The 18,542-nt window shown below is 45.4% G+C and overlaps 1 protein-coding gene across 1 annotated transcript; it reads right to left on the minus strand.

Moving 5' to 3' along the window:
• Positions 1–2,130: 2,130 nt before the first annotated feature.
• On the minus strand, positions 2,131–17,897 carry LOC144950034 (lysosome-associated membrane glycoprotein 1-like). The gene is made up of 10 exons (XM_078879997.1): positions 17,757–17,897; positions 11,837–12,123; positions 9,298–9,414; positions 7,823–7,895; positions 7,087–7,251; positions 6,328–6,491; positions 5,938–6,060; positions 5,318–5,387; positions 5,018–5,185; positions 2,131–4,075 (listed from the first exon to the last, which is right to left on the minus strand). The coding sequence occupies exons 1-10, from the start codon at positions 17,818–17,820 to the stop codon at positions 3,936–3,938; spliced, it is 1,371 nt and encodes a 456-aa protein (XP_078736123.1). The 5' UTR covers positions 17,821–17,897; the 3' UTR covers positions 2,131–3,935.
• Between the last annotated feature and the right edge of the window lie 645 nt (positions 17,898–18,542).

The raw sequence follows: 18,542 nt of genomic DNA on the forward strand, positions 1-18,542 counted from the left end.
CTGATCTGTGACTTGCAGTTTCATCCAACAAGTTCCGTTTGAGCCTAGACGTCAAAAACTCGGCATTGGACTTGGTGAGACCAAGATCTCTGATCGTCGTTGAGGTCTTTTTGGTTGAGGTAGTATGGGTTTCTCTCCTCAGCTCCACCTCTGAAATTGTCATCGGATCTACGTCTTCCTCACTCTCGGACTTGCTGCCCTCTTCTAATGATGGCTGCTCTCTCCCCAGAGTGGGTATGGGGAGCTCATGGCAATGTGGCACCAGGGAAATGGATGAAGGAAGGTCCGGATACGTGATAGCAGGTGCTTTCTTGCTAGTCCGACGTTTGGAAGGGTCCACCATGCAAAGTAGCAGCTGCTTGAGTATTCGGTGGGTTCCCACCAAATTCTTGGAATAGCGAACTTCATGGCGCTCTTTTCCCCTCTGTACAATCCGACAAAAATACATTTCACCCATGACTAAATGTGCAAGAGATTATCGCAACATTTTTCATATATATTTTTTAATAACATTGAAAATTGTAAAACATTTTAAAATTAGAAACTTTTACAATTAAAAAAATATTTACAAGTTTTATAACATAAAATTCCAAGCAACATCTTGCCTTCCAGAGTATTTTTTGCATTGCTCGCAGGTGAAATGAGGTGCCCAGGGTTCGTCTTGATCCCCGACAGGCATGCCGAAAAATGTCTTGTAGGTTTCATACATCTTCACAGATGCTTCCACAGAGTACGTTTTCGCTCGTTGATAAATTGGCGCAGACATAGCAAAATGCGTCTGCCGGATGCTTGCAACCTCTTGATGCCATCTCAGAAAAATGCAGATATGTATCCACTTAGGCAGCTGGAACTAAACTGGTGGGCTTAAGGCCCCTGTATTTATACTATTTATATTTTGACTTCAAGCTTTCGTGACTGCAGGAATTCATATTCTTCGGGTGTTTCGGTAAAGGTCACGTAGATTGGTTCAAATTAATGTTTATTTTATTTGTATTAATTTGAACCTATCTACGTGACTTTACCGAAAGACCCAAAGAATACTATATTACTGGAAAATTCTAGAATGTTCTAGAAGTTACTCCAAGTTTACTCAGCACTGAATCTGGAATGTACATTTTTAAATATCATCGTCCTAGTCACCAAAGCAAAGTTTGTGAGGAATAAAAGCCATTTTCTGTACCTTTGAGGCAAAAGCAATTAGGAAATAAACACTACCCAGGAACAAAAATGTTTTGTTAGTGTCATTGGTTGTGTTCTCCAAGATTCACAGAAGTCGATTTGATTTCTCAATGCAATAGCAGAACGATTGTAACCAGATAAAAATTTAACTTGAATATTTCCTGTAGATCATTTCCAATCAGAGACGTGAATTATATGCTTATAAAAAAACGAAGGTGATGCAATTTATTTTCCAGGTGGCGAGACTGGGTGGTGCAAATCAAAAATCACAGGTCACACACCTTAAGGAACATGTGTCACCACACCAAACACATTTTATTGCAAAGTGTTCATTACATTGTAGTCGTTGAGACCTCGCCGACAAAAATGAGAATCACAGGATAATTTGCATACAATCACGTGTGCATCGAGTGGAAAAGCACCATGGTGACCTTCAGCACCCAAAATTCCCTCCATGCATCAGCTGTAAGCAAAATGCATTTTCAGCCTCTCATTGGGTTATATGGGAAAAAATAACGAGGTGATCGAAAAAAAATATATGCTGGCCTTGTGCATAAATCAGGATTGGTTTAATATTCAAGCCAACTGCTGGAATAGGACTATTCATTCAACGAGACAAACCTAGCCATGTTAACCTTAGCAAAACCAAGCATTGTAAACCCACCCATTACACATTTTTTACACGTTATAATCATGTTATATGGTGGCTTGGGAATAAATTAATAACTTTGTCAAAGTGCAGCATTGCATATTAACAGAAGCCGTGCCATAATGTAGAAGACGAACACTGACATTTATAACTGAAACAAATAAACCTAAGCACATTAAAATAAAACTGGAAACACTTCCACGCAGCAACCCTGAATAGATTTGATTTTCCCAAATGCAAAACTGTTCTCAGACGAGTATCCATTACCGATCTACAGATGAGTATTTGTGCCCAACATATGCAAAAGAGGTGCGTGTGCTATTGGACTTCAGTTTCAGGCCAGAAGCAGTCTTCAACAGAGGCGCAGCAATCACCCAGCTTTGCAAAAAACTGAAGTGAATGGGAACCATTTTTTACTCTGCTGCTACAATTGCATGCAATTATTGCACCATAACCTGGTTACTGATATGCCGTTGCAGTTGCATGGCCTTATCATTGCATTTCAGCCAGTTTCACAGCGATGAATGATTGGAAAGCATTGCCTACAGATATGCTATTGTGCCAAAGCCTAGAGGCAACAGGGCAAAATACATTGTTAATCTGCACAAGACTAAAACGATGCAAAATGTTGGGAATTCAGCGACTGATAATCAAATTGACTTAAAAGTGGCCCACCTTTAAAACTTCTGACAATGACAAATGCAAGACTTTACATGTAATTGTTCATATGGATGGTTCACAAAACGCAGTCATAATACATGTACTGCTCTTGCAAGAGGACAAAGACAGATGTAACCATGGAACACATTGCTAACCTTTGTGGCTCAAAAATAAGTTTTTCCCTGAACACTCGCATTGTTCCAAAGTAAAATTCCAATCATAAACCTCACAAAGGACTCCTGTGACAATGCCCAGAAACAATTGTGACAAACATCCCCCACAATCCACACCACAACTACTTACCTCATCCTCTCAATGGACTCTCATGCTAATAAAGCCACTAAGAATCATGTCCCTACACAAATGACTGCATAGCCCAGGTTTCACAGGTGGCACTCCATGGACACACATTGAGAACTTATAACTGGGAATTGAACGTACAAGTCAGCATTTAAATATATTTTGTACACGGCATTGTTATTTTTGAAGTGTTCCCTTATGTTGCAAGTGACGGTGCATATCAACCAAACGCTTGTGTTATTAAAGTGGTCCGACCCTTTGACACGCTTAGTGGCGTGATTCAGTGTATTTAGCAGCTTTGCATAAACAAATCCTTTCAAGTGAACCATCCAGAAAACACCGTCCCTGCCTCACCGTGCAGTTGACAGCTGCCCCACTCCTGCTTCCTGGAGCCAAGAAGATTTTTTTTCTACAAATTATGCCAAACTGGGCTGGATTGGCAAGCAAATATGATAAACGCACATATACAAAAGTACGAGCAAGGTATTCTAACAGGGTCACAGCCCACAAGTGCACAGAGGAGCAGTATTGTGCAAATAGCTCAGCCCAGTCAACGTGTGGATTGAGATTTGTAATGAGACTGAATGCCGACAACTTGGCAGAATACTTGACCACTCGTGGTGTTGTATTGCACTCTAAAGCCACCAATGTCAATTGGTAATCACGGTCTCAATTCAGCTCAAAAGAACAACCATTTTTAAGCAAAGCTTAATTGTTTCCATCATTTTCTGTATATCACTGTTAGTTTGGAAAACACAAAATGCACTTATGAATGACGTTGTTGGATAGTGTAGTTGGATAGTGTAGTTCGATAGTGTTATTGGACTTGTGTTGACGGCATTTCATCAAGCACACCGAGTGTGCCAGCTGTAGCGAGCGTGTGTGTTGTGGTCCAATTAATTTAGTCACGGAAAGACTAACGGTGCCAGTGCAGGGGCTCATCTCATCTGTGTGTAAAACGACTCTCGATGGCAACATCCCATTGTGCAAGTGGCCATGCACTGCACCCTACACGAAGACAAGCTACCTGCACTGCGATACGGAATTTGCAACGTGCTTCTCTCTGGTGCTTTAGGAGGAGCCGACGCATGGAGTCGTGGCTTTGGTTGGGTGGGTGACGAGGGAGTGCGGGGAGCGATGTGTGCCTCTAGATGGACTGGTATCCGGTGTGGTTCTTGCGTCTGCCGATGAGGTAGGCAACGAGTACTACGACGATGAGGCAGGCGAGCACGGAGCCCACTATGATGGGGATCAGCACGCCGCCCACGTCCCGAGTACACTCCTCCGCTGCACACAGCCAGGGCCACGGTTACTCCTCACACACAGCTCCCCCTTCATTTCACTCCCCACACACACGACTCGCCCATCACTCACCCACGACACTCCTCGCCAAGGTGCAGCCAGAGTCGTATTTACTCCTCTCCACACATTCTTACTCATCTCAGACACAGCAGTCTCCGTTCTCTCCTCAATCCTCCACGTGCAAACAGGCATAGAAATGCAGTTTTACACGTATCAGGCTTTTGTGACCAATATCATCCATAATACAGGTTGTGGGTTATATCACTTAAATATAAATGTGTAATTAAATCCGCCACCACCCGACAAAGCCAATCAGGAAGGTTTGTCACGTGAACATGCCAATTCGTTACTAGTACAGCACACAAAAGTGTGTTGGAGAGCAAATCCACAACATTTACAATCCGAGCATGTTCTGTTCATATGATAAACCTCACTAATTGGCTGTGTCAGGGTGCTGGCAGGTTAACGACACATTCATATTTACGCAATCTAATCTAAAAAGAAATGTATTATGGAAGCACGGAAATGTGCATTTCCTCACGACATTGCAAAATCACCACTCACCACAAAGTTCCCCCTCACCCACCATACACCAGTCACCCTCACCACCACGATGCCACACAAACAGGAAGTTGCTCTTGATCCGATGCAATCATCTGCTAGTCAAGGCAACTGCACCGTCGGACTTCTGGCGTTTAGATCGATAATGGAGAGAGGCGTACAGCACAACTGCCTCACGCGACACAAACCACACAATGTAACGGCCGCATCAGGCTGCCCAAGCTCGGCTCATTCTCAACCAAATTCCAACTTCGGTCTCACCTCTTCTGTTGCCATCAGTAGTGCAGCGTCACCGAGTGTAGTGCCAGTGTGTGGTGCCACTGTGAGTGTAGTGCCGTTTCCGACCAAGGAAGCAGGCTCCCTCACCTGTGCTGAAGGCATCATTTTTCACTTGGAATGGCTGCAGTCGCAGGTCGCTGACCATCAGCAGGATCTGGTCACCGATGCTCTCGTTCTGCTTAGCCTTGCACATGTAGGAGCTTCCCAAGTTTGCAGGGAAGAGGGTCAGGTTCCCCTTTGAGCCCACAAATGTATCTGGGTGCATTCCAAATGACAGTGCCAACACAAGGACAGTTAAGCCTACGAAGATTGGCAATTGATTGTTTACAGCTATTTGCAATTCTGGCATCGCCACATGTATGAACGACCAGCTTGTACAAGTCTCACCATTGGGGGCATCAGGAATATGCAGCTTCAGGTCAATGCTGATCTGCTCCAGGTGGAATCTCTTGTTGCTCTGTAAAAACCAAACCGGTTATACATCTCCCCACCTGTTGCCATCACCCAGCCCTCATTTCCCTGTACAGTTATCAGTGCAAAGGAACATTAGAACTGTGACAGGTGAACATTACCAGATCCTCATTGAAACAATACAGACCACCATTTCCAATGGTTCTAAGCATAAGAAAGCCTCCAACTATCAAGACCCTTTCAGGAGGGTCCCGATTGGAATGTCGAAAATTATATTTTTTGCAAGGCGGTGTTATGGACCGGTGTTATGACCATTATAAATTCAAAAGGGTCAGTACACGAGTAAATATTGCAATGTAACTCGATAGCATTTTCATTTTAAAATTGGCTCGGAAACAAGGCTCATGAGACAAAGCCTCATGTGAAAGCAATAAAAAAATGGCCATGTGTTTTAGTCAGATGAACAAACGCTGGTATTGTCATTTTACTTTCCATGCACGACTGTCTGAAGCACTGTGCCACACGAGCGACAGGAATGTATGCGCAATGTACCCTGCATTCGTTCTTTAGCTACACCCATGCGCACACACACTTACTGTCGCAAAGGAGAAGGCAATGAAGCCTTCGGCAAAGGTCAGGTTGAGCAGTGAAGTAATGCTTTGGCAGTGCCCAGATGCAGATGTCCGACTCGGATGCACCACAAATATGTGAGTCTTGTTCTGCAAGAGAAAGTCTTGCGATCAAGAAATGATAATAATCACAATGTCCTGGAAAAAGTACAGCCTTGCTGCTACAGCCGAGTATGAAGTTTGCATGTGGACTTGGGAGGGAACCAACAGCGGAGAGTGAGATCCAGACAGCGTAGGCTGCATTTGAAAAGAAGCAATCTCCATGGATCGAAGGCCGACAGAGAAGATGGGGCAACCATGGTCGTATAAAAGCACCACAAATGAGCATTGCAAACGTGGCAACTGCCACTGCCTCACCTGAGAGTCCTCCACCTGCACCTCCAGAGCCACGTCCACAAGCAAGCATGCATGGCCCTTTTCCGACACGTTGTATTTCCCTGGCAGGAACGGTGGGCTGCTGGTGCTCGGGGAGTGCGTTGTGGTCGGGATCGGCGTCGTTTTGTCCTGAGTGCAGTCGGTCACTGTAAGAAAGAGGGAGAAAAATCACCTTAGTCATCTCGAATAAAAAAAAAAAAAAAAGAGTCTTTCAATCACCATACTAAATAAAAATTACGTCCATCATTCACTGCAAAGTTTGAATCAAATTTTCCACCAACATTTGTTTAAACTTTTGCGAGTCTCATCAGCAGGACATGGACCTTAAAACAATGCTGCTATAGGAAAAAAACATCCACTAATGCCAAGACAAAGCTAAAAGTTTGTTTAAATATAGCTTAAACCATACCTTGGTATATTGCCTCATTACACAACCACACAGATGACACTTGATGATGTTGTACAACTGTGTTCTCTTTAGTTGTTTACCAGCTTCCACACCATGCTATTCTTGCGCAAGTGTTCATTATAATAGTTGTATCTATTGCAGCTTCACAGACCATCACTTGGTCGCATTTGCTCATTTATTTTACTCGACTACAAACACTCAAGCGTGCATACATCGTCTCCACGATGGGCACGGGTTGAATGGAAACAGCACGGCAGCCGAAACGCCTCTCGGTCACTTTAAACGCATTACAAAGACACAGGACTGATCTGGACATGGCCTGCACTTGTTACCTGGCGAGAAGGTTCCATTCTCAAGGTTGAACGGCTGCAGCTGCACGTGGCTCAAGTCCAGAGAGAAGTTGGCAGTGACAGGAAGCTGAAGGTTGGCAATGCATCTGTAGGAGGTATTCGCCGGAGCCAGAGTGTAGCTCAGTGGGCCACTCGACGCCGAATACTCTGTAGGACATGGGTTGATAGGCGATGCCCGTTAATCGTTTACAGAAAGGAGGCTTAGCCATATACAGAGAGCAATATTGAATACTTTACTGAATATCACTGATCAGATATTAGTTTTATAGTATAAGAAGTATTGGTAACAAGGACTGGATCTTGTCTTTATAAAAAAACAAGAGTGCATGACTTGATATTATGAGTTCCTCGCACTTACATTTTGGACAACATTGGACAAGGCATCAAATCCCCCAGTCGTACTTTCTCTACTCTGCTCAATGTCTGCCAAATGAAGTCTCCACTGCACAGCTCCTTACACAGTAAGGTGGGCAGTTACACGGCCTTCAACAGTGGACCTAGGCATTAGGATAATTATTTCCAGGCCACAGTTGAACCGAGGATACACTAAAATAATGCAGACAGGCACATGCGCGACACCCCTGATGTAGACAATGCAACATCACATACGTTCTATGCCAAAGCAAACAGCCGGGATGTTAAAAACAAAATAGTGACTCAAGGCAAGAACATAAAACAGGAACCCGTTAGAGGAGGCCTAAACAGAGGCATTACTCACCTGCAACTTTTGCATCCGGAAATTGGTACTTAAGGGTTGCATTGACTTCTGTAACAGAAACCTCATTCTTGTCCTGATGAAACAAGCATACAGCAAGTTCAATGAGTATAAATTTTGTAAATGTATTCCATGTCCTGTGGTGCACTGTATAATCTAAGAAAAACTGAGGGTAGGTAGAGAATCACGGTCTCACAGTCATTCATGTGTAGTTTTGTGACTAATTTTACAGCTGTATATGGCCATGACAACACATGGCGGCATGAAGCACGAGCGTGGGTCGCCACGCACCGCACAATGTCACTCTTTGTTTACGAGCTGGCCGTGGAAGGCAGAAGTCAAGCTCAAACTTGCCTCCGAAGTCAAGGGAACCTAACAACAGGGTAGTGGGACCCTGGGTAACCTTCATTATTACTGCAGATGCTCCTCAAGCAGGCCAATAGCTCAAAACACTCGGAAGTGGACACACCTGGTGTATTGTTCAGGATGGTAGTACAGCTATGGATTCTTGAAGAGCGGATCGTATGTGTGGACTTTCAGTGCGTAACCCAGCTTCCTCCTATATGCCACGTATTCATGGCAATGGTCAAACATTTCAAGGTCAGGACCCTCCTGGAAGCGTTCATAGCAAGTGATGTTTCCCTGGTTAAATAAAGGGCATTTTTATTATATTACTTAGTCCGCATGGTTTACTTTTACAGTGTGAACTTCATACAGCCAGTGGCATTGCTTATGTCGCCAGGTGTCATAGACATACTTACTCAGGCAATCAGTGATGCGAGGGTTGTTTGGGGAACTTAGTTATCAGCACCCACAAATGGCCAGCCAGATTGGTTCTCACCACCGCCTAGTGATTTATGGCCAAATTGGACCTTCCCATGCCTCCCCTGGAAATGGATAATGAATGGCTCTCACTTGCATAACATCAAGAATCAGGAAACTTGTAGAATTTAAAAAAGGTACAACTGGTGGATGCGGTCACAGTGAAAGCTGCAGCAGCTGAAAAGTCTCTTGTTTGACACATACATGCAACCACACCGTTCAAATTAAATCGGCAAATGAAAATTATTGGGATGTGGAGGCACCTCACCCATGGATCACATGGACACACAGTATACACTACTCCTAAAGCTTCAATACATTAGTTCGTTTGCAATCGATGAAATGTAATCATGTGATACTGCATATTTATTCTCAGAAGGGTAACCTACAATGGGCAACCCCGCATATGGAGAAATTTGCGACCAGTCTCCAACTGAAGCTGCAAAAATACAAATTGGACTCAGGAGCTTAGCAGTACCAACTCTGCATGCACGGTGCACACCAACTCATTAACATTTTAGAAAAATTGATAAACGTGCCACTTAACGAGTTACATACAACTGCAGTAAAGGAATCTGAAAATAGTAAATAAAGAAAGTGGTGTTGAGGATCGGGTGAGGGGGGGCAAAGCTCATAATCATAAAGAGCCATCTCACCTTGGTGAACATAGCCAGCACAAATCCATGGGAAAACGTGAGGTTGAGAAGTGCCTCCGTGTGACCACACTTGCCACTGGCGACCGTATCTTTCGGATCAACGTTGAACTGGCCGACCTGCGGAGGGAAGAGATCATTAAGCAGCCTCATGGTCTGTCCTCGGTGAAAACACCACACGATACATTCACTTCCACTTGAATCAAATGTTTCCCTATACCATTCTAGATCTAGTGAATTGCTGGTTAAAGGACACTCAATTGATTTTGATAATGTTGAAGTTTCGTGCAAAACTAGCTACTACAGAATCTAGATTTGAAGTTTTCGTGACTGCAGGGATCCATACTCTTTGGTTCTTTCGGTAAAGTCATGTAGGTAGAAAATAAAATAAATCACGACGTTTCGATTGCAACACAAGCAATCATCATCAGGTGGGAAAACAACAGCAAGAAATGTTTTTGCTGAAGTGGGAGAGAGTTGCCGTGGTAAGAGGTTATACAGGCAAGAGAGGGGGAGGAGCAAGTAGGGAGAGGGAGGGGTGGGGGAAGCGTTGCGTGGACGCCAGGAGAGGGACACGAGGCTGGGGGGGGGAAGTGGGCGGGGCTGGGAGTGAGAGGCCGAGAGAGCTGGGGATGCCGGGGGGGGTAACTCGGAAAAATAGACTAGTAGTAGTGGTACCAGGCAGATATGATAGACGACAACCACTACAAAGCAGTTAGGGTTTTACCTGGTTAATAACATCCTTACAATGATTGCTCAATTTGTATCCATCTTCTCGGTTGAAGTTATGTCTATGTTTATATATCTGGATGGCTTCATGAACAAACCTTTGATAGTCACCCGAAGGTTTGCAGAGTACCTTGTCTCGGAAAAAAAATATCATGCGAGCCCCACAGCTGATGATTGCTTGTGTTGCAATCGAAACGTCGTGATTTATTTTATTTTATACCTATGTGACTTTACCGAAAGAACCAAAGAGTATAGCTACTACTGGCAAAGACTAATTAGATAATCCATCGAAATTGAAATAAATCAAAATAACTTTAACCGTTCGGATAGCTACCGCCTTAGTGCTGCGTGGAAGCGAATCATCAAATAATACATTACCTAAATGCATGCCTACAAAGGGCAGCGTACTTCAAAGGGGATTACCGTTGGTAGGGCTATTTTAATAGACAGGAAGGACAAGTTCAAAGGGCTTGCATAATGCACAATGTACGTTGCCTCAGTAATCTGCCCCCCCACATTGTGCAAGAGCGCAGTCACATATGCACCTCTATATAAGGAACGAAACGGGTGGACTTCTCCACAAATCTGGCTGTCGCCTGATGAAGCTAGTTGTGATTACTTGCGGAACATCGTACTCAGATTGTAAATGTGGTAGCTTGGCTCTCCAACACACCGGTGTGCTGTACTAGTGACGAATTGGCCACGTTCTGTTTACGTGACAACCCTTACTAGTTGGCTGCGTCGGGTGGTGGCGGGTTTTAACGACACATTTATATATTTACGCGATCCAACCCTAAAACCTCTACGAGTACCTAATGCAGTTTTAACCCTTCCAGAGACATGCGTTTTCTACTGTGCGCCATTGCAGCTAATCACCTTTTGTAATTTATTCTGTAAACTATCAGTTTTATTTCTGGTTTAAAAAAAAAATCAATGCATGGGGCATGACCCCTGGCAATTGTGCGATTTTTTTCTCTCCAAATTTTCCCACTAGATGGCAGCAGCACATATCATATACGAGTCCCAGCAAACAATCTACAGTACAGGAGAACCTTGAAAAGAACGGGGATTACATTATTGGAAAGTGCCGCAATAGGGCGAGGTACACGGCAAAAAAATGACACATCACAATTGAAATAAGTACTGATGTCAAATAAATTAATAACATATTTGAAATAAACTTGTAAACGCCCGATACAAAAAACATTCCGAGACAATAAAAAGAATACTGAATACTGTTCTTACCGATGATGATCCAAAGAGGGTGTGTGTGTTTGTCCGCGAGTAAGAAGCGGGAGTGCAATGGTTAGCACGTTGCGAGATGCATGTAGAACGGTTGGCAATGTACAGTGCAAACTTATTTTGCACTGTACATCGCCAACCGTGCTAATCGGAGGTGCAGGGGAAGGATAACAAACTGAACGCAAAAAAGATGCTTGCACGGCAAAGGTTGAGGTGCGACAGTCTGCCTCGTGTGCCTCGCCCGCCCGGCACCAAGGTACCAGCCAATGACACGGTACTTCCACGTACAGTATACCTGCGAAAAGCCCAAACTAACCCCTGCGATAGCTAAATTGGTGGACAAAGAGTTGCCACGATAGGTCGAATCCACGAGTTATAAACCTGCGATATAATACAAGTGTCTCCCGTACATTAATTAGGCTCAATAACTGGCCTCAGGGCACTTCCGAGATCCAAGAATAGCCAGGATTGGCTGTGAAAGTGTTAACTATTAATGCAGTGGAAATGAAGTGTTAACCAAGGTAACCTAATGTTAGTTTACAAGAGTAGCAGGCTGCACCCAGGTTCTCACCTTGATATTGCCGGCGTTGTCTTGGTAATTCACGTACAGCCTGAGCGCCAGGTCTGCACGAAGGCAAACGAGACTCTGCTGGCTCACGTTGTACGAACCCACACCTGGCTCCGGGAGGGCCGTGGTGCGAGCCGTGGTGCTGCTTTGTGTGGTAGTGTGGCTCTGTTGGGTGGTTGGAGGCTTGCTGGTAGTGGTTGCATTAGTCGTGGTGTTGTGAGCAGTTGTGGCGTTATTTTGCAGCAGCGATATTGTGGAGATCAGAGTGGGTGACACAGAGTCACCCGTCACTGCAAATGAGAATGCAGAGCATCGGTGTTTAGTGACAAAACCGTGGCACACAACTTCACCCTGGTGACATCAAATGCTGGGTCGGTCAAATTAACGTGGGTCCTACAAAAACATAATTCACGCAAACTTAGTATCTAGCAATTAACCCACATGTTCTGCCAAACAATAAATGAACAGAAAATACCATGAAATTTACACATTGAAAGTTAAATGCAATATCAATAAAAGTTTTCATTAGGGGCCGTCCATAAATGACGTCACACACCTGGGGGGGTTAGACATTTGTGACGATGTGTGACGAAGGGGGGGAGAGGGTGAGAAATGTGACGTCACATAAAAATGCGCAACTTTAAATAAATATAGACAACACGTTCTACTTAATTAAATAGACTTTAATAAATGTTTTATCCTACAACATCAGAGTGCAGCGCCACATTAAATATACACTACAATGACAATAGTTTAAAGCGATTTTAAAATGTTTCGTGGTATTCATAAACAATTGGATACAGTATATATTCTATTAGCTTAATTATGGGTAGTGGTAGGGTAAATATTCGATTGAATGAAAAAATCGTAGCAAGTACAGAGCATATATATGTACAGCGATAGGATTACAGGTAGCGATAGAAACAGGAGTGCGATGCACTGATGAGAGAAAACGAACTCGTAATCGGGTAGGGGAGGCACAACTATTTCCGGAAATGGGATTTAATCGTTTAATTTGGGGGCAAATTGTTCAGTTTCCAAGATATGGAAAATTCGTGTAACGAATCGCTCCGGAACTTAACTCTGCTGTAACCCCGGGACTGCATGTATTTAAAATGCCCATACAGTCCGTGTTATGAAATGTGTTACGATTCAACAAAAAGAGAAGCATTGTTAAACTCATAATTAAGAAGAAATATTGTACATTTGCATGTAACATTGTTAAAAATACCGAGTAGTAAATAAAAAAGAAAGTAACAAATAGAAAAAACCCCGTTTTATTTTCACTTACCTCAAGTCCCGATTGCTAGCTTGCAGTCGGAAGGGGCAATGAGTTACCACAATTGCACACACTCCAACGATCCCTCATGTAGTCTCAACAGGCTGTTGGGGCAGGCTGGCACGGCACACGAGGGGGCGAGGGGCCAGCGCCACGCCTGACTGCCTTTCTCCCCCCAGTGGCGATGTTTACACATTTGGGGAGGCCCAAGTCCCATTCAGATAATCGTCACCGATGTTGATCGTGAGCGGGAACTTTGTTGGAAGCCCAGCGCGCCAACCGTTGCACTACCACTCCCCCCCATACACATGCAGTGACATAAATGACGCCACTCCTGTGTTGCGACAGTCCCGAGGGATGACGGGTACTATGTGTGTGGGGTGCCCCTCTATGGCACCAGCATGGCACGGCATGGCACGGCATGACTGGCTAGAGGGCAGGGTCCGGGTGTCACCGAGGTCGGGCCAGGGCGCGATACCCTGCATGGTGAACCCGAGAGGGCACATGACCGGACGAGGGGGGCCAAGGGACCCCCAGATGGGAGTGCGAGGGTCACGTGATGAGGGACCCGGGCCTTCCCGAAGGATCTGGAAGGGGGCGTGGCCAAGGGCGGAGCCGGCCACACCGCAGCAGTTAGAAGCCACGTCCCGAGAGGGACCTGGGCTGTTCAACTCTGGGAAGACTCTCCCTCGTGTTAACTAAATGAGGAGCAGTGGTCACCACCCTATGTAGTTATCCTGTTGATGTTAAGAGTTGTATTAGTTAATAAACCGTGTTTGCCTCCAAGTTCTGGTGTGCGCCTCAATTGAACCCATTACACACACACGTCCACATAAAAAAATGCCTTATTATAGCTTTAACAGACTGTAGGAGCACGTCCTGTTAGCAAGTAGCACTTATGAAGGCCGGTATGGCACAAGAGGGGGTGTGGGTGGCCAACACCATGCCCGGCCACCTTTATCTTCCCAGTGGTGATATTTACACACCACACCTGGTACTGGCTTTTGGCCGTGATAAAGAATCAAACTCGGATCGCCGAGCGCGAGGCCGACTCATTACATCTCACGAGGATCGCTGCTCTGAACAAAATAGTTACGCGGTTCGGTTTGCACTTGTGAGTTTGCGTTTTAAGTGAATGTCATTTTTTTTATATTTCATGGCTCGCAAGTCGGGCCTTTGTAAGTCGAGGACTGCCTGTACCAGTAATATTTTACAATTACAACTAGTTACACATGGCGGCCGAAGTAACCGCTAAGTACATTTGCCCTCAAAAATTGGATGCTATCAAATTAACACTTTACAAAAGACCTACAACACGATATGAATGTATGACACTTCTAAATATGACCGCATTGTCGGACACTGCTATGGAATTGACGAAAATTGGTGGTAACCACAGAAAACAAGTGAGAATACTTGTGTATTCTGTGCAACGGAAACATGGAAGCAGTTTGGTGTCGATAATGGAGCAAAGTCTGGCAAAAATATGACACGTTCCATCAGCTTGGAGGTGGGGACAAGAGGGATAAGGGCCAGTTATAGTTGGAGGGTGTATCTTGAGGTTTTCCAGGTTTCAATGGCAATGACTTTGGCTTGCTTCTATTATCTAGAACATTTGCCCGTCCTGTGTACAATGGTGAAGAGATTTGAAAGCCATTTTTACCAACAGAGTCCCAGGTTCTTTAGGAACTTAGGACAAACGCCATCATATCCCAGTGCCTTGTTGGAACGTTGTGGCCCTGAAGGCCGCTTCCACTTTATCAGGTCTATGGTATCGTTAGATCTATTGCTTGCGGTAGTTGGGGAGTTGTTTCTGGACAGCTCATTTGTCGATTGGTGCCTTTGAACAGGACAGTGGCGTGTGGGAATCCACAATTTCCGTGGTTTTTGGTAGTCTGTGCTCTGTTGGTTGAGGCACCTAGGTTCCGGAAGAACTGCCAGGTTTTACAGCTTGAGTGAGTTACGTACAAGTCTGCAGTTACGTCTTGCCAACTTTTCTTTGTTTAGAGTTCAGGGACTCTTGCAGTACAGTGCCCATGTTGGTCACAAGTTCCAAGTGATGGTTTGACACTAAAAAGTTAAACATTAAGGTGATAGGTAACAGTATGGTAGTGTGACCCTTCTAGGCAGTCATGTTCACGGTGCTGCGTGAGCGGTGGTTTTATGATTTATGCACCACATGACTTTTTAAGCATGCATCCCCCAGCAACAACGTTTAAAGATCACAACCTGTGGTGCCGAAAACAAAAACCTGATTACAATTACGGTATGGATCCAACGATTTTAACAATTTCGAGACAAACATAACTACTGTTGTGCAGTTATCAAACCGTGGAGGTCAGAGAGGTGGACACATACAATACGACAGAGACAGGTGCAGATAGACCGACTGATGAAGACAAAGAGATTAGAGAAACACATTTGTATATATGTGACACGGAAAGGGTATCAACAAAAGACAAACAAAACTGTTCAATGTTTCCAGGGAGGTGGGGGGGGCTCCAGTAACTCAGCACTGGAAAGGAGCTCACAGGGAAACTCACGCGACCCTCTTCGAGCCACCCGACACCAGAGGGAGTTGTGCGCGTCCCATCACGTGAAACCCATAAGGCGGCTGGATAATATAATCAACACTCGCCATATTCCGGTGAAAGGTCACGGAGCCCACCATAGTATGACGCAAGAGTTCACTCCCCTGTACAAGGGGGTCGATAGTGGCGTCTGTGTACACATTGTACAGCTTCAGCCAGGATGCCAACACGTTCAGCCTTTGCACATTCCATCCACACGACACCGAACTTTTCCATTAATAAACAAAGTAGTTGCGAATTAACATCATGGTTGGGGGTTAATACAACCCATCATCCTTCTGGGATCAATAAAATTAGTTCGATTTCTTGGACAAGTCAACAGTGGTTGTCCTATGGAGCGACATTCCCTGCCACATGAATGATGATTTTCCACCACTGTCTCAGGACTAAACTGATGAGCACTGCACCAATGCCAATTTAATCGGGAAATAACTTTGCGTATTTAAGCCAAGTAATATGTTGTGTCGAATGTGTTCATATGGTCGAAACACTCGTATACGTAAATGTAAGCCGGGGTGCAGTGAAAAAGCCACTGTGTATTTGTCTTGATTTTAAGCTTTCGTGACTGCAGGAATCCATACTCTTTGGTTCCTTCGGTAAAGTTACGTAGGTAGAAAACAAATCACGTTTCGGGCGCAACACAAGCGTCCGTCATCCGGTGGTTTATTTTACACCTACGTGACTTTACCGAAAGAACCAAAGAGTTAGTTTATTTGTCATTTAAATGTTGATTTAACGTAGTGTGTATCTCAGCATAATCGCCTTCAAAGCAAGAAATGTGATGCAGTAGCAATCCGTCTACTGTGGAAGCCTCACAGACGTACAGTCAATTAAGCCTTCAGAGCCGGGATTAGGCAGCTCAAGTTAGAAACATTCTTTACAAGTTTGTGCCACCAATAATCCGTGTGACACGGCGTAACCACGGCAAGCTCAAGCCCGGTGCCCTCCCCAGGGCTTGAACTCACTGCCACGGGTCGAGTGCAGCCCTCTGCGCCACTAAGTCACCCAACACATGAAGAAATGCCGATCGACTTGCTGCAGAAGAGAATGTGGTGATGTTAACAATTGCCTTGCAAGTACGAACACCTTTAAAGTTATTAGTGTTCATTGAAACTGCAACGACTGCAGTGTGGGTTTCGACTCACGGCAGTGAACCCATATCCCAAACACTCTCAGCTCCCATTACTTGGACATCTGTGGAGCAAAAGCTTCATAGCTCATCAGATTCCTCCAGTCTAAATAAATATTCTAATTCTGACCTCTGTCAATCGTATTGCTATTACAAGTCACATTGTGTGAGATATACACACAAGGCAGTTCCTACGGGAAACGACTCGCAGTGGCCGCGCTGAGATATGCATGGGAGTCCGTAGACCAGGAGAGACCGGTTCCACCTGGGGTGGAAACATTAGTAGCAACTACCAACTCCTTTACATGGTCAGTAAGTTATGCAGTATGTGACTGAATTAGTCGCCTGATTGAAGTTACGTAATTAACTATTAATGGTCGCTTAGAGAAGCACCACGCACCAGGCAATGTTAACTCGCTTCAAGGGAATGGTTGCACACGCGACAACAAAGGGGCGATCTGGGAAAGAAAGAAAACTCAACCACCAATTCAACACGAGACCCAGCGCGGCTCCGCTGCAGCACTTGGCAATCCACATTCGACAGGGTTTACTTCATTGTTTCCGCCTCCCCGACTCACGATTTATTTCGTGAAATGGAACGCTCAGCAAAGCCCGACTTTCTGGACAATATTTGATGAATATTCTAGGACACTCGTTAAATTCAGCAAACTAAAATTGACGCAGTAAACAAGACGCGAGGCGGACGCGTGGTCACAGGCGCATTACCAACAACAACAACAACAGACAACACCAACAAAAGAGTTCGCGTCGTGAGCAGTGCAGACGATGGGGAAAGCAGCAGTGGAAGTGTGGAGGAGGGTCAGGAGTGGGCAGTGCGGAGTGGACGGAAAGCGCGCGTATAGGGGGAAGTTGCCGAGCGCGGAGAGTTGCCGAGCCCGCACACACACGAGGGTCTCTTCTCACCCGAGTGCGCGATGAGCACGAGGAGGAAGAGGAGGCCGAGGCCCGCGGTCGCCGTGGTCGCCATGTCTCCGTCTCAGCTGTTTCTGCTCGTGACTCCTCCACTTCCGCCTCACGCTCAGGACAGCACGTGACCGGTGATGGGCGGGGCTGATTGGCGCCCACAGCCACGTGCGACGCTTTAAACGGGCGGGAAAGCCGTACCACGTGACGCCGGATAACGAACTTCATTGGTTGAGCGCGCCAAGGCGGGGTGACTCGTTGGTATTTATGGGGGTCACGTGATACGGCGGGGAGGGAGGTCTCGTGACCGTGCGCGTGATCGACTCGAGATCACGTGGGAGTTGATCAGAGGTCGCAATCGGGTTTCTGATACCCGTACCCTACCCGATACCCGGCCGGGTATGGGTAGCCGGGTATCGGGTACCCGTTTGCGACCCTGGTGCGGCCGGGTACGGGTAAGGAATCAAAACCCGTTTGCGACCTCTGGAGTTGATGCTTCACACACGAAGACGGCCCCCGTATCGCCCGAGATGACTGATGGGACAAGGTTCTCTGAGTTGTACACTTCGGCTGGCAGGGCACACACGACGGCCGGGCGTGGTGTTGGACATCCCCACTTCCCTGATTGTCATGCCAGCCTTCATTCGTGCTTTATACTGTTTTTCTATTCGCGTGTTTTGTCTATAACTGTTAAATATGCAATACAATAATAGGGGTTTCCCCCTTTTTTCTGGCAACAAAACTGAAACCTTTTTACAGGATTCATGTCTGCATTAACCACAATAC

The sequence above is a fragment of the Lampetra fluviatilis genome, chromosome 56 (genome assembly GCF_964198595.1).
Source record: "Lampetra fluviatilis chromosome 56, kcLamFluv1.1, whole genome shotgun sequence".
Taxonomy (NCBI): Eukaryota; Metazoa; Chordata; class Hyperoartia; order Petromyzontiformes; family Petromyzontidae; genus Lampetra; species Lampetra fluviatilis.

Coding starts and splice junctions, on each gene's coding strand:
- LOC144950034 (XM_078879997.1), bottom strand. CDS start 17,820: ATGGCGACCACGGCGACCGCGGGCCTCGGCCTCCTCTTCCTCCTCGTG. Junction 6,061..6,327: donor TGCAGGTGGAGGACTCTCAG/GTGAGGCAGTGG, acceptor TTTCTCTTGCAG/AACAAGACTCACATATTTGT. Junction 5,388..5,937: donor TTGCCTTCTCCTTTGCGACA/GTAAGTGTGTGT, acceptor TGGTTTTTACAG/AGCAACAAGAGATTCCACCT.